Source organism: Sitodiplosis mosellana, unplaced genomic scaffold (assembly GCF_009176505.1).
Source record: "Sitodiplosis mosellana isolate CC-2019 unplaced genomic scaffold, AAFC_SMos_1.0 Smas_scaffold_1, whole genome shotgun sequence".
In the NCBI taxonomy this organism is placed as follows: domain Eukaryota; kingdom Metazoa; phylum Arthropoda; class Insecta; order Diptera; family Cecidomyiidae; genus Sitodiplosis; species Sitodiplosis mosellana.
In genome coordinates, this window is record NW_022595244.1 from 1,968,526 (window position 1) to 1,986,353 (window position 17,828).

The window sequence follows — 17,828 nt, forward strand, 5'->3', positions numbered from 1 at the left end:
GAGCTGTTTTTCCAGGCGCATTCTCGTGAACCAGTTTATGCCACACAAACAATGTGCTCTTCGCACAGACGGACCTACCGAAAAAACACACGCACAAAGAAGAAACAAATTGAAAATGGTAAAAAGTTTCGGAGACAGAAATAACTCATCAAAAGCGCTCCAACTGAACCAAAGAAAAAATGCGAGAAACACGTGTTTTATCCAATCTTTTCTTTTTATTCTGAAAATATTTCGAAATTGAACGGAGTAGAAAATTCAAATGCAAACAAATTCGAAACCTTCTCATGCGAATACTTTGGCCCTTTGTTTTTCGTTTTATTTCGTAAATTCCATGCTAGTCAAATTTTTAATCAAGATACAAATATATTTGAAATTATTATATGGACCCTTGGCTTGGGTGACCAAAACTGAAGCACATGCAAACGTAGCGAAGAAAAAAAAACTCAATCGAAATGAATTATGGCCACGGCATTCGAGCAACGATTTCTTGGAATTCCCCCATACAGGCAAGAACCATTGCAAATGGATTAAAAGGTGAACGGAAAAGTAAAAGAACTGTCAATATGAATGGAACATGAGATGCGATGTGAACGGAGGGAAAGAGGGGGAGATAACGAGAGACGGAGAGATATGGAGAATGACGATCGGCAGGCAAACGTCTCACGTTAATTAAATTACATGATCTAATGAATTCGACAAGACGTCAGAGTGTTTCGTATCCATGGTACAATGTGCCGTGCACCAAGCGATAATATCGATCAAATCTTTTGTTTCTCTCTGCCTTTCCCTCTCTCGCTCCCTATCTGTCGAATTACTGCATTCATCATTTCGGATCAAATGGCTTTCAAAATGATTGATTGCACCTTCTCCGCCTTTTGCTCTTCAATCTCATTGTCGCTCACTTTTTTCCCTTCATTCTTCATTTGCTCGTTTGCTATTCCCATTGACCACTTATCGCGTTTATCACCAGATCATATTAATGCTTACGTTTTGTTTTTTGGCTTTGAATTACGAATGCGTTCGAAAAAGAAAGAACGAATCTAAATGCCACTTCTAGTGAAACCATATTGGTCGGGTCAAGATACGGATTTGAATGGGTTTTTCCTGAAATGTGGGCGATATAGATGAATGAATATGCGAATTGTTTCAGGAAAAATCAACCATAAGCTCAAACCGGATATCAGCACAGCGGTCGACATTAAAGTTGATAGTTATTGAATTTGTCGCATTCTTTTCTTTCGATTGACCACAGTGATAACCAACAGTGAAAAGAAAATCGAATACATTTAAATTAATTTCAATCCAAATTTCCTGTCACATCGAATCGAAATAGAGAAGATGGAGCCACATTTCGTATATCGCTGAGCTTATTTTGCGTTCACATTCTCAAAGCGTGGGCTGTGTGTGTGTGTTATCTTTTACTATTCAAAAACATTAATAGTGTTGGTCGTCTCATTCTCAAACATTGGACAGATTTGACTGGTGGCCACAGAAATAGTCTCTTGTGATTTGCACAGTCGTATCCTTGGAAGGCAGAGCCAAAAAGTGAAAACAGATCCATTATAATCGTCAATTTAGCCGGCTGCCTTTGACTCACTCAGGCATTCCAACCGACAAAATGTATTCATCATCATCACTGATATATTCAGTCTCGACTGAAACCACATACACGCCACGTTTCTTCACGTCTACTAAAGAGCCACACTAAATGCCTTTAAAGTGTAGCTGGATAAATGTGTGGCAAAATAGACAGATTCTTTAGATATATATTAAATTGTTGATGCTATCAAAGCATTACATAATTTATCATTCGGAATATATCAGCGTCCATAGAAAATTGGGCTAAAGCTCTTGCGTACAGAGAAGAAGTGATGAAATGAAGGGAACGAGGTAAAAATAGAAAATGGTCAATACATCACATACACACAAAGCGCCGTTGATTGGGTTCGATCGGGGCTGTTGCTTGGGAATAATGAAAAAGGAAATCAAGCTTGAAGAGAATAAGAAATTGGCGTTGAATTGAAGAAGAGCCTGACTGTGGAAAGTCGGTTGATAAAGAAAATAGCGTCAAATTCGAATAAAAAAAAGACGGGAAAAGTTTTACGGCTATGTGCAATTGATTGAATTACGTGCAGCTCAAATTAAATGTGCTAATGGTGGAAATGGTGACAGTAGTATCGAGTCCATTGATAAACCCTGCTACTCTATAACTTGGTTTGTGAAAATTCAAAGGCGGAACCATTCGATCCATCAATTGGAATGGTGGCGATGATAAAAAATAGTCAATGGCATCATCGTCAAAAGCGAATCTGCCTCCAGTCAAATAGTATGTAATAAGAAAATGGCATCGAATAGTTGTGTCGTGAAAATCAGTTGAGCCAATCTGGTGTTTTTTCTTCTTCTTCGTCTGTTGCCGCCGATTTTTTTTGTTTCATTCGCTTTCTCACTTGTTCAGCCAACTTCGTCTCTATTCTGAACACGAGCAATAAATAATCGATTTTGTAATCACTTAGCGAGCGAACGAGCGCCTTCCAAGTGAAACATGAATGAATAGTTTATGAGATTGAACGACATGGCAGCGAAAAATGGTGCAACAAGGAAAATCCGTGTTAACAAGTGTGTAGAACAAAATGAAAACATTTTTCACACGCATATCGCAAAGCACTGCATTGAAATGTGCCCGAAGTGGCAATAAAATTGAAACTATTGCGTTGAATAATAAATATGGGTTGGTGTTCGTTATCCGCGTACGTCATCTGTGATTGAATCATTGATGAGCTCGTTGTTTTTAGCGAGTTTTGCTTCGATAGCAACCCATCTGTCAAATTCATAAACGATTTTGCCATTGAGACATTCCGAATCGTGTTGTGCATTCATATTTTTGCATGTTTGAATGCTATTTAAAGCATTTGAGAAAATCTGTGTAATTTTCATTTCAAAAGCAAACTATTGTCGCTCTGGAACAAATGTGTGTTCAGCGACAATATGAATTTAGCAGAAAATACTATTCATAACAATCGAATTCCAAGTGAGTTTGTGTTTTGTTTCTTTTGCATATCATGTTTTGTGTGACAGTTGCATATTTCAGGAGTCGTTCCATTCAATAGACTGGCTCGGCTATGCTGACATTTGCACAACAGCTACAGACGATTTCTCAAATAAATTGATTTTCGAAGCATGCAAACACACACACACAGACACACACACACACCGAGAGACAGAGAAAAAATGGCATGTGATTCGCATGGGAATGATAGTGTCGCGTGATGTACGCGATCACGTTGCAATTGGATGGGGTACGAGTGCGCGCGAGCGTCATTTCAAATTATTCATTTTCTGTGTTGTCACATGATTAATGGTTGAGCGATAGAAAGCGTGTTCTCGTTGCGGGTTATTGGACATTAGACGGGGATTTTCACCGTGTTTTTTTCTTCTCCACTCATTCAGACTATTTTGCATATCGATGACATGGAATGGCGTGAAACGAGAAAATAATTGACGATTTATGTCACATACACACACGAAAAAATGTATCACTTTGAACCGTGTGTCCACAAATCCCTGTTATCGTTTTAATTTTAACTACGAAATCATTTGAAGTAAATGATTTCGTTTTTTTCTTCGTTTTTCCTTCGATTCGGGCAGATGTTGTGCCCTGAAATCGTCACTGTTGTCATTCAGATGTGTATCTAAATCGAAAACCGTCTACCGATTTATTAAATGGAAAGGTGATGTTCGAATCAATTTCAATTGAAATGACATCAAAATCGACTTTCCATTTATGGAAATAGCGATAGGTTGTTGCCCCAAATGTCTCGCTGTTTCGACAGACATTACAAATAACCGTATCATCGAACGCAACTCGAGAGAGAGAGAGAGAGAGAGAGAGAGAGAGAGAGATATCTCGAAAGTGCTGTGGAATATCGAACCGGTTCGTATTGTTTCCTATGCAAATGTCATTAATTTGGAATTGATCAGCAACCCACCCGCATGGCCAAAGCACACACAGTTCGTGAGCAACCTGAATGAGAGTGTGTTAGGTCCTTAACTCAATTATCCAATTACATGACAAGCAAGCAGAACATCATTGTCAGCTGAGCACTCGGTGCACATGAAGAAAAACAAAATCGTCACCGAACGAAAAACGAGGAGAAAATCAAATGAAATGCAATCGATGACATTGTTTCTGATTAAGTGGTCGCATTGCATTCAATTCACTTTGACATTATCCGAATGTGTCACTCCTTCTGCCAGAGAAATATAGAGAAAATTTTCATAAATTCCATTTACGTATACAGCATGGATTTTCATTACAGATTGCTGATTTTGTTATGCAAATTAATGCCAGAGCCCGCATAAAATGTAATCACATTGGTTATTCTATTCAGATCGACTGATTTGTCAGCGAAATTTAAAAGCACGAGTACTCGAAAACATATTGACTTCAAATGAAGTGCACTCCATAAAATACCATTGCAATTAACGTAATAAATACACTTCAAAAGATTCCATAATGGAAACGCTCGACTTGGAAAATACAAAGAAAAAAAAACCGGTTTCAATACTTTAATGGTTGAGAGCGTGTGGGCAGAAATGTGTTTGAATTAAAACATTCCATCCGATTGGAATGAGAGATAAATTTTTGAAAATACAATGTTAATCCGAATGTTGGAAGTAAATTCGCCGGAATTGAGTTGGTAAGCGAAAGTGGGGGCGATTTTGGTTACCATTCAATTCCAATGGAATAATCAACGGCCTCATGGGAATTTTTACATAAATTGGTCAGAAAAAAACGAATGTGTATTGGTTTCGAAACACGTGTTTTGATATTTCTGTCTATATTTTCATATATTCACACTTTCCACGTTTTTCTTCATATTGTATTTCCATTTTAACGCCACCGGAAAAGCTTTCAACCAAATCAAATGTTTTTCAATACATCGATGCACACAACATTAAAAGCGAAGCAAACGAGTATGTTGTATCCGTCGATCGGATTTGATATGGCTGATTGGCTTTGATCTTTATGCGTTATGAAATTGGATCGGCCGACGAACAAAAAAAAAATTGAAATTATTATAACTCTAGGCCCTTTTACATGTGTTACTAGGCATTTGGTATGGGTATTTTTTTCTCGTTGCACAAAACGATGAAATAGAACAAAAATGTACCATTGAAAAAAAAATATAAGGGAGAAAGGCTTGTTTTTATACGAATATCAGTTGGTGTAAAAGTGATTTGGTTAAGAGGATCCAGGTCTAAACACTCATTCAAGTGAAAATTCCATTGATTTTGCCGAAGACAAAGAAAGGATGTATGCACATTATTCAGATTGAAGGGCCATAGTGGGCATTGCCTTACAGGCATAAATCCCATCGAATTACTTCAGCTCAACTAATCTATCCATACATCTTTGATGATTCGAGAGCAGAGTTTCGATGACGATGGCGACAGCGGAGGCCATTTGATGTATTTTACATCGAAATATATTTGCGATGAAAGGAAACATTATCAATTGCACAAGCATGAAAGGAGATTAATAATTTTCATGTCGATTTTCATGTGATGTAATTACAATATTCTCTTTGGCCATGCAATTCCATCGATGTTTCGAGTAAAAAAAACGGGCAGAATATGCGCAGTGCAGTCATTGTGCAGCCGGAACTAAAACTGACACATGAATGGATGCCCGAAGCAAAAGAAGAGATAGCGCCATTGCAAGTGGGTACTTTTTGAGCGATGCAATTTCAGTTGAAAGCTTTTACGATAAAATATTGAATGAATTTATGTACATACTTTTGTTGTTGTTAGCCCGTGCTCTTTTGACGGGATTATGGACTGCTCTGAAATGTATAAAAGCCGAAGAGTGCGCTATTTCACAATTGCATAATTTAAATCGTATGAAAAATGGCAGATATTTTTTAATACGAAATTCTGACATGAGTGAAGAGTGCACCGTTGATATGAGTGATATGAATAGAGTTGAATAAAAGCTTTTTAATCAAGCCGATTTGAAACAAAAAGGAGGGAGAAAACGGACTTTGCTTTACCAATATTACGGATAAGGCAAATGAATTTCTAAACACTCAACCACCGAAATAATGAACATTCAACATGCTCACTCTCTCTCTCTAAATTAACTGAATAGCTGTGATTTAGGTGAATCCCACTGGTCTTCCTTTGGGATAATGAACGGATTAGGGCCAAAAATTTAATACAGAATTTACATTTCAAATTAAGATCACCGACCGAACAACCATGGATTTACTTAAATAAATTAAAATTCGTATTTTTTACTTGCTTGGATCATCACCGTGTGTGGTTGGGCATGTGTTGAATGGAACGGGTTTGATTTGAGTGCTTTAACCATATAATTATTGTGGATGCAAAAGTGTACAGGTCCTCTCTCTCTCTTATCTAGCTATGATTCTCGAAAGCGGTCATTCTCGAAATCGAAAGCAAATATTTTGATGTAAACGACCCACTTTCATCACATTAAGGCCATCGATTCGGAATGGGTTGCAAAAAAGAGAGATGTAAAACTATTTTCCGTAATTACATTTACGATATCGAATTACACATACTGTCGTTGGCATCCGACCGGAGAAAACTCTCTCCATCTCTTCTATTTGGGTTCGCATATCTCTTGTCAATGTGCACATGTACACGTTTTTGCCTCTGAGCGCAAATACATCCTGCCCGGGCTCTCTACACTATTTAATTTTATTTAAAAGTTGTGGTGAAACGATGTTTTGCATCCGATGCGTCGAATGCACTAGAAAAAACGACATGCTCACACACCAAAAATATCAATTTCCAAGCACCGAATCCAAAATACAGCGATATCCTAGTACGTTTTATATGCACTGAAACTGCCATTGCCGCTGCTGTTGCTGCTGTTGCTCGCAAAAGTCCGCATTCAACCGCGGAAAAAGAACCACGACCAGAAAAACTTAAATGTGTGCAACGTGTGTGCACCGTTAAGCCGAAAAAATATGTTCCGAACATTATTTTTACACTTTGCACACACAAAATGAGCAAATAATCGGAATTAATTTTACGCTCAAAACATTTTCATCGCTTTTGTTGGTTCTTCGTCTGTGCGATTACTTTCCTCTATTTTTACGCCACGGAAATGTTCAAACAACATCAGCAATAGCGGTTCCGAGAGGGAGGAAGGGTACACACCCTGTGTTTACATTTTATTTATTGCAGTTACGTGTTTCAGTTTGGGTTTGATAAAACTTAGTGAAAATTGCAGATTGAAATGGTTTTACGTAGAGCGTACATGTGTGATTCCAAAAGTAGCTGGCTCGAGTTAATCTAATCGAAAAGTGCATTAAGCCGTCACCATTTTAATGGACACACTTTTTTTCAATTCGCTTTTTTCCCATCCCGTCGGACTGAACTGTTTCCAATTGGAATTCCTCATGGTGCTGTAAACCGTTTGGATTTGAGGCTTCCAACGAAATATATCGTCCGTTTCGATTTTTGCACTGAACGTTTGTTTGTTCAGAGGGAAAAAGGGGGAAAAAACCAATTCGATTCGCACGAGTTGAATTTTTACATTTATTCACAAGTTGAATTCCCAGAACTCGTTGTGTGTGACTGGCGATTTTGCCGTGGCTGGAAAAGAAGCAGATAACGGAAGAGAGAGAGGGTAGAGGAGTGTAAAAAAAGGCTTGCTCCAGCATCATTCGAAAAATCGCACAGTCATACAAATGATGACGGAAGCCCCTTTCTCAACAATCAAATCGTCGACTTTTATTTCCGATGAAAAACACAAATTCCCTCACAGTCTCCTCTTTTTTATTGTGATTTCATTCAAATTTATTATTGTTATTTAAATACTAAGTGTTCCCTCTTTAATTCTTCGCCGTTGCTCCGGCAGCCGAACAAATAAAGTGGTTAAATGTGGAAATGTCGATGCAATCAAACCCTCGCACTAAAAATATTTTATTGTCTATGGGAAATTTATCGTTTATTGTTTTCCGTTACTTTTTTTTGGTCTGTTGTTGTTGGTTTTTCAGAGTTTTACTCGCTGTTCGTTGTTCGAATGTCTGTGTGTTTCGCATCGCACAAATTTGAAAATATCGTTGAGTATTCTCATCAACTCAATATCTGGTGCTGTGTTTATACATTCATTTTGGTCGATTGCAAAGTTTATGGTTTTCATTGAAAATTTATTTGCTCGAGAGCACATCGTTTTCAACCACCACCACACAGACACAACAAAACGTATATCAACGAACGCGTCAAAGGTGTGTCCGGAAAAAAATCAGTTTGAATCCTGGCACAAAGAAAATGGCCGATATTCAACATTGCTTTAACATTAATTCCAAATGGATTCGGGATGTATTTATTCTGTGTGAACAGGAACTGTATAAAAGCTGTCGAGTGCAGAAGGTGGGTTAGGTCTTATCGCTATCGAGCTTGTTCCCCGAAAATAGTACACACACATTGTGAAAAACTAACGATGGCAGAAAAACTATGCATGCACAGACTCACATTAAGTAAATGGACTGAGTACGCCAAGCAATGGCAAGTGTGTGTAATCTACTTGGTGCATACCTATCTTCGCATTCTAATATCAGCTGATATTTATTAACGTCCATTCTAGCCCATTGTTTATTTGTGCCACAGTTTTCGGTCGATGCAACGCATTCCCTAATATTCAAAGCGTCCCAATGCTGGTTGCCCTTTACGCTAACTCGATTTTCGTTTCATGTGCATGTTCCGGATAATGTATTGCTTGCATATTTTATCGATGCGTAAGTTTCTTTTTGCCTGGAAAAACACCCCAAATCAACAACAAACTATGAGTGTATGTTTACCGGTGACGACGATATTCAATAGAAATAGAACTGAAGTATCGATGAAGTAAACGAATGGCCATCATTATGAAGTTAACTGATGATGGTTGTATCTTATAAGCATAGTATAACCAGACGTATGCAAGGGGGGGGGGGTATTCCGGTTTTTTGACCTTGCACACGTCTGAGTATAACGGTTTCTCGTCGAATTACGGCCATTTAACATAGTTGATTAAGGCTATAGCTTACGTTGAAAGCGTTCCAATTTCCGTGTAACCAAAGTAAGCATCAACTCAATATTCTCGAAAATTTTCTCCGTGCGATGCTGATGTCATCTCTATTCGACAATCGCTTTTATGCACCCTTGAGCTCGCATGTAAATTCACAATGGCCGGGATATTCGATGTAGCAAGAAAAAAAACGAGTGCACGTATCATATGATCATTAGACTGGCCACAGAAACGCATTTCGTTGGATAGCCATTACGTTAGGTGTTTACTCGTAATTAAGTGGAAATTGTATGAAGCGTGTGAAGAGGCAGCGGTTTCCAACCGCCGGTTACTTCTATTGCCATGGCTAAGCTCGATTTGTCGAAATCGTACAAGCCAACAACAATGCCCACTACTCCAACATATCGGATGTGTTCTATCTGCACAAGTCGAGAAAGATATTCATAAGCAAATGGCGTTATTCTCTTACTTTTTTTCGTTCGTTCGCTCTGCATCGACTCCATCAAGGCTCTATTTGACTTTTTGGCTTTCCCCCACATAAATTTGCTGTTGTGTCTGTTTGCTTTTTCTCGTTGTCCTCGTGTTGCCACTCGACAATTTCGACCGAGCGACTCCTTCTTTCGATTGCTGTTCACCCTATCCCGCTCTTTCTCTTCGCTCCCATTTTTTTTCTCTGCCGCTCGCTCTCGAATCGTTTTATTTTGGCATCGATGAACGAAGCTTACAAATATTAACGGTTTCTTTTTATTCCGAATACGCAATGAGCGAACCGATATCCGAGCGAGAGTCGTATATGTGACGGCGTTGACTACATGTATATTTATTGGTTATGGTCGTGTAAAATCAAACCAAACCCATAGATTTTACAGTGTGTGTGTGTGTGTGTGTGTTTGTGTGTACAAAAATGTGAAATACTGCAGCATACCATAGTTTACAATGTACATCATTGTGTGTACGCAAAATATGCGAAAGACATAGAGATAACAAGCACACATATTGCGGGTGTTCTATATTCTGTGTTCAGTGTGCTTCGGCTCGTTGTATGGGCTCTTCCATGGAATATCGAACGAGATACATGGAATCAATACGAAAAAAACAGTTTTTTCGTACATAGCTCGAGGACGTAAAATTCAAATGTGAGCGAAAAAAAGAATAAAGCAAAATTCCGAAAAAAATTGCAGTAAATTTGCGAATGAAAACGGGAAAATAAAACGAACGGAAGATCTAATACATTACGAAGTGAAGTTATGAAAAAGATTCGAGTCACGCTTTGCATAGGGAATTTATTCAATTGCATTTTGGACATAACACTGAATATTGAACCATATCGAAACTCATGAAATTCATTTTTATTCTGCCAACGAAATCCACTAAATTAAACAATTCCAGTGCTGAGAACCAGAGAGTGAGTGAGCAGAGTGTACCGCTTGTTTGAACAATTCAAAGCAGTTTTAAAGATTAAATATGATCAAACAACACTAAACACTTTGTGCAAACCAAAACATATGGCATTCGTGGAATGGGTTAACAAATGCATTTAACGAAAGAGATTAACGTCTATTGTGTGCAGAAGGAGATTTGATATGTTCGCATTTTAATCAGAGCTTTTTGGTATCAGTTGGAATTTGTGGAATGTAAACTAGTTTTAATGAATTGTTTGAACCACTTGTAGTCATTTCCAAATAAAGCCAAATCCATTTACAATTACAATCATTCAAACAATATCGTTTTTCTGATTGTTCACACCACACAAAAAGCATGCGAATGCATATTTAATCCAAATCCATTTGATGGCTGTTCAACACAAAAGCACAATATTATCGCCACATTTGAAACTGTGTGAAAAATCCACTTGTTTTCCGGATAAAAACTGGTTGGCAATTTATTAGTATCACAAATCGTTGTTTTGTTCAGGATAATTAATATACATATCAAAAGAGACTTTTAAACATTAATACATATGCCAATGGAGCCAATAGTTTCTTTTTGGTTGCATTCGTAATGAAACTGCTTCCTCTCTGTTTCATTTTTTTGTGGAGAATTTTTTTTTTCGAACTGTCAGAATAAAAGTCGCGAATAAATGTGAAAAAAGTGTAGAGTTTTTTTTATAAATCGATCTATTTAACCTGATTAATGTATCTCGCTATGTGCTCATGCTGACAAGATGCCCACACCGAATGTGCTCGCATCCCGCTTTAAAACGATCATGACACATTTCGTGTATTAATTTTTTTAAAATGTGTATTGACATAATGAAAAATGGGCTTAAATAAATTTCCTTGTTTACAGGCCATTGGTCCAAATGCCACAAGGAAAAATGACTCATATTAAATGGTTTTCGCAATTAATCAAATGTAATCGGCAGATAAAAGGATCGATTTAAGTGGAAACAGACTTTTTTCTCCTTCGGTTCGATTTCTGCATGCGTTCGGGCAATCCACGCACTACATGCACAGTACACCAATTCCATGCACTACATGCATTCGAAGAATCCATGCAATGCGCTAGAACGATTCAATAAAAACGACGCACCCATTTTTCAAGCGATCGTGTTGAATTTCATCTGTGTACAAAATGGAAAACACTAATTGTTCAATTGAATCCATCGCAAAAACCGTAAATTTAATTAATTTTTCTTTGCCAGCGAGAAAAAACAATCGTTTTATGGTGATACAAATTTCCGTGAAATTATGTATGAATGGTGTATTTTCATTCGCGTGTATAATAATTTGTGAAACAATGCTTCCTCCTGTTAATGCAAAATTGATTTACTACAGGGAGAAAAAACATTTTATTAACTTTTTTAGCAAAAAAACGTAATTGCCAAATGCTTTCGGGCAATTATTACTCTTTTGGATGCACTTGCATTGAATGGGCCTTTCAACATTTTGAGAAGCAATGAACAATGAATTCAAAAAAATATTCATAACAGAATTTGGAGTAACAACGGTCAGGTTGTTGTGGTTTTCATTTTTTTGTTCAACAACAAAATTACAATATTCAACTGTTTTTTTCTTCTTCATTCTACACCATAATTTTATGAACCGGATGAAAATCATACACACAACGAACGTGAAAAATATAACTGTAAATATAAATTAAGCGCGGCACAAACAAAGAATGCACATAACACACAGCAGCCGAAGTGGTATTTTGGGAGGCGAATAATAAAAGTGCACAGAGACCTAGTTAAACCATTGTTTATCTCTTTGAATATACACTCTCAATCTCGCCATACAATATCCGTTCGTTTTTATTTTGTTCATCCGCTCACTCAGTTTGTTGATTTGCGAGCTCTTTTTCGTTGAATGACACACAAAAAGGAATAACAAAAATTGTAACCATGAAAATAGTGTACGCAGATAATACAACCGCAGCCATTGAATTGAAGGAGAGAGAAAAAAACAACAGAAATGGAATTGCTTTTATCTTTGGTGATCGTGAAATAAATTCAATGATTGTATGATGCTTTGTTGGTACATGGCTCGGCGGTTTTTTTATAGCACGCATTGCACAGGTTGGAAAATTGTTTTCATGTGAAATGCGGTCTTTTGATCTTTCCAATGGAGAAAAAAAACGCATACGAATTGAATGAGAGAGCACAACACACACAATTGAAAAAAGTAAACAAACAATGAATATTAAAACTGAATTCCATGGCATTCAACATGAAAATAAATGCTGTTAAACAATAAACTGTTTGAAAATCTTCATTTCCATTTATCACTGATTTACACACGGCGAGTGTGCATGGATGCAAAAGATTAACATTTTGCAAAAGCGCTTGTTATAAAAATAGGATTTGTGATTTTCTTCTCGATGTAAATTAGTACAATGTGCGATGCGAAAGAAAAAAAATTGCAACACCAACAACAATTACAATTGTGTGAGAGATTTTCACACTTCTCGCTTCCCATGGATGGCGTTGAATCTGATTACGACTGATAATAAAGCGTGAGCACTAATGAAATTCAATTTGCAGGGAAAAAAAGTTGTACTGAGCGCATCCAGAAATAATTTATGAGCTTTGCACTATTTGCACGGGAGTTACATTCATATTTTAATTACTTGCGCATGCAGAATGCGTTTTTTTTCATGCGTATCCGGTTGAAGAGTGGGAAAAAAACGATTGCACAAAATTCACAGCTCGTTAATGAAAATTACACGTCTGATTTATGAGACGATCTGCTATTTTCTCACATTTTACTTCCGCCACGAAATACATGCGAATTATACTTATTACTGTGGCGGCGAGAGAGAGAGAAGAGTAAAACGGCGATGAAATTTTTGCTGTGATGTGTGAAAAGAAAATGCTGCAGATTAACAATTTAATCGTTTTTAATGCATGGTTACAGAACTATACACGCAGTGCGCAGAAGAGAGAGAAAAACGACCAGAAGAGATGTTCACTGTCAAGAGGATTAAGTTTGTTTTAATTCTGTGTAATCTAAAAGCGCTCTATATTTGCGCTTCAAGTTTTTTTTCGGATTCATTTCGAAGAGAGTGGAAACAAAAGTTTTCGATCGAAAATCTCCTAAAGTGCCTCGGTAATTCTCTACCTCCTTGCTTGTGTGGGCCGATTGAAAGAAAAAGAAGGGATGACACCGTGGGAATATTCACGTGGACCCATTGTGAAGACGGTTTATTTAAATTTATTTGTTTTCTTATCGATTGGCAACACATTTTCTTTTAGCATAGTCGAAAAATACCCTTTACCGCAATATAAAACATCGCGCTGAATTATTTAAGTGCGGGAGGCAAATAACCGAACGATTCACGATTTTTAATTTTATTAAGAGTCTCTTTTGGACCATTTTTAGACGCACATACATATGCACAAGGAAACAAATAATCCTTGAAACAAATTCCGAATGAAAATGGAGCCGGGGCTAGGAAAGAAAGACGAAGAACGGTTGTGGTCGGCACGCAATTCAATCGATACGATTGGCTATATTCTTCCATACAAAATGTATGTAAATCGAAAAGAGAGCATTTTTCACCGAACGTCCAATGCCTCGACGTCGACGGCGGTGGTTTTGCTTAATGCAAAAAAAAAAATACTGCAAACCATTCAACATTAGCACATAAATCTTTTTCCATAAATCTCAAAACGAACAACGAAAAGAAAAGTGTATGAATAACCCTTTTAATAGAATTCATTTATAAAAAAAACCCACAACGGATTCTTGCATACCACAAAATAGACTGCATTGTTGCTGTTCTTTTTTTTTCTTTGGTGGAATTTGCCTGATTCTTCTACAAAAGCACTTGCTAAGTTGGGTGACGACAATTTTGCAAGTATTTTTTTGTCTCTAAGCAAGTGCTCGCCTCGAGAGAACTGATATAAAAATTAATGAAGAATTTGCGGGTAATTGGAAAATTAAAAATTAACCAGTACAATTACATCGAGAGCATTTAAGTTTCAGAAAGTGTTTGCTCGGTGTTCGCATTTTGGATGAAGTGAACGGAACAGTGAATGATTGAAGTCGTTTATTTGTCGTTCACCCGAACTTGTGCTGCGGGGACCATCAACGGTGATGGCCATTACGACTAGGTACAGCATTCGATCTTTTTCTATCATTGACGTTTTTATTCGTCTCTTTATCGTTTACTGCAATATACTTTGCACTTTGATTTATCTATTTTTTTCCCTCCGATTTGGATTCTTCTTCATTTGGAAGTTTGAATTAAATTTTTATTTTAAATCGAATGGAGAAAAAGAACGTAAATCTTTTTCATCAACTAGATTTCGATGCGTCGTTTCAATTGAACGTTGATACCAGAACCGTCAAGAGCACTTTCATCTCAATAAAGCATTTTACTGTCGATTCGAATTTGGTTTGTGTGGTATTCGATTTTCGAAAAATCAAAAGCATCCGCCGACAACAATGGCAGCCAACGACCAAAATTGTCTCCACACAATGTGTGCACCGCTTCGACTGCAAAACGCAAAATGGAATGATATTGCTTCGGGTTTTTATTGTATGTTTATATTTGCCCGAATGAAGATGAGCTTGTTGTCATTGGTTGGTGTTTGTTGCGTAACGCGATCCAGGCGGTGATGCCGTTGAGAACATTTTCAATGGCATATTCTCCGTTTGGTATTAGCATATTATGCTAACTAGAAGAAACCAACAAGCCAAATGCCGGTAACCCAACGATGCCACTGTTTTTACTATATATATGCGACATGCCCGTAAACATATAAATTGGATCGACTTGGAAAAGTAATAAATGTGAGAAAATACCTTTTTCGCATCGGTTTCAGTCATTTTACGCTCCTCATTTCAATCACACACACAAACACAAACACATACGATAAAACGAGAAAAGAAAGAGCTATAGGAAAAACTATTAAAGTCTTGATTTGTACTTGTGCTTTGTTTTTTTCCCTACTGTTCTCTCGTCTTATAATATGCATTGAATCTCTCTGGCGACCATTCACTGAAACCTAGAACACTGCAAACTTTTCAAATATCACAAGTTGCTTGGTCGGTTTGCCTCCGCCGCTGCTATCGTCGTTGCCTTTTTCTATTCCTTTTTCCCATCGAACAGCAAAGCAATTTGCTCACAGAAAGCTTCCAAGCTAGAAGTTGAATTGAAAGTTTCCGTCGAGATGTAATAAGTCCCCAGCCATTTTTATGGGTTTTGTGCATGGCAAAAATGTAATAAAATAACCGCAGGATAAAAAGATAACAACATTCCATATTGAGGGATAGTTAATCTTCAACGGTGGAAAATCCTTTGAACTCGTACCGGATCAAGTTACAAATTGTAAATATAGCGAAAAAGAAGGAGGAAAAACCACACACACACCAACCAAGAATCAAACTCCGAATCGAGAAAATTTACGAAGCGAAAAAAGGCAAAGTCATTTGAAAACAAAATGACCACTTAATAAAACTTATTGAATCATTAAAATCGGAAATGAGTTTCGATTTGCGAATTTGAAATCATTTTCGTTGGCACATTCGCCCTTGATCGACGAACCACCCGAACGTAGATAACGAAAAATCAATAAAACCATAATGATTCAATCAAATGGTTAATTAAAGATAGATTCAAAGTATAAGTAGCTTCTAGTGAACGCAACATATTTCATTTGCTTTGATGCTATTCGATTCAGCGACGCAAAATGAATGGTATTCTTTCTTTTGTGATATAAAAGATCGCATTGACAACGACATGAAAGAAAAATTCGCCGTTTATTTGTAACAAAAACCATCGTTACGTTCGTCGAGTTGGTGAAAACCAAAATGAGATACTCTATTGAAATTAATTTGTTGAGTGGATCTTGTAATTTGATACTTTTCGACGGAAGAAATATTTCTAAAAATATGTTGTTTTTATTTATTTACAGCGTTGCTGGCTGGCACATTGAGGACATATCAAAAGGCTGGCTGCGATGCCGAATACATCGCACTGAGTTGTCCACGTGGCACGAGCATATCAATCGAAATCGCCCAATATGGTAACACACTCAAAGGTAACTGGATTGTTTTTTTTTTAGATACATTTCGATTTTTTTCTACGGAAAAAAAGTCTCATCACATTTTTTGTTTGGTGTGGTTAGGTTCATTTGAGTTATCTCCAGGGTGTTTTTGGACAACACACTATATTTGTATTTCCTAACTGTTTTGGCAAAGTTGAAGTGTATTTGCGCGGTGTGCGCTCACAATGTGGCTGTGAAAAAGTTTTCGTCAACTCAAAGTTGGGTGACAGAAAAAAAATTGAAACGAACACCAAACTTATCATAGCAGATCGAGTAAGGGAGCAAATCTTTGTGGAAGAAAAAAATAGAAAAAATTCTTCAACTAAAATACGAGCTACTTGAGACGGTAAAATGTGCCATAATGCAAGTTTTCAAAGCTCTATATAATCAGCTTAAGCGTTTTTTTCTCACACTTTTAATGCGGCATCAGGCGCATAAATCAAAAGTGATGAACTGATAATTTACACGGAAAAAGTTGGCATTTTCTGAAATAAAAAGTTGAGCGTGTCTGTTACTCAAAAAGTAAACAAATTAACTACATTTGCCGCAAGTCGGATAAATAAATCGAAAATGTAGAATCCTGTTAAAACCGTGTGTTAAGATGTTGTGTCGCTTGTTGCGAAAATTCGATGCAATATAATCCATTCCCCACGCATATCAATTACGGCACCAAATTAAACCCAAATGAAAAGCGGAAACAAACACTTATTTCGAGCCAATTTCCCATATTTTTCGATTGACAAGCACATTTGAGAGCCCTTCACTGTAACTAATTGGACGTAATAACATTAACTAAGCCATGCTGTGTTAACTAAGCCATGCTTGACTCATCAATTATTCAGTATAATACTTCTATTTTGTGTGTTTATAATTGGAATAAATTCTATCAAAGTGGCCCAATGAATGAATCGGTAAATATGACTTACTGATTTACTAATGAAAACATGCTTCCACTTCAATCCCTCATTAAATCATATTACGCGGAATTTCTCTCTCTCTCCCTGTCTTTCCCTTTTTCCTTCTCTATGTTTCATTTGGCCAAAGCCAACAATTAATAATAATTTCAAATTTGATGAAGCTTCATTGAATGTGAAATGTGAGTGTTTGCATCCATTTGCAAAATGTTAATTGGGCATGTGAACCTTTTTAACGGACCCTTTTTTTAACGAAAAAAAGGAGTTATTCCATGTACGTGGAAATATTATGTCTATTAAGAATTTGCTGAGTTTGCATATTTTCACCCGAAAAAAAAAACATATTTCGATATTAAAATAAATGATGTAGCTTTTGCAC

The 17,828-nt window shown here is 37.0% G+C and overlaps 1 protein-coding gene across 2 annotated transcripts in view; it reads left to right on the forward strand.

Annotated features, from left to right (window-relative positions):
* LOC129571156 (protein eva-1) overlaps positions 1–17,828 on the forward strand; it is a 162,631-nt gene that overhangs the window by 100,084 nt on the left and 44,719 nt on the right. For both annotated transcript variants that reach the window (XM_055450922.1, XM_055450929.1), the window contains one exon: positions 16,404–16,529. In XM_055450922.1, the coding sequence (XP_055306897.1) occupies positions 16,404–16,529 (126 nt within the window). The remainder of the gene's footprint in view (positions 1–16,403; positions 16,530–17,828) is intronic.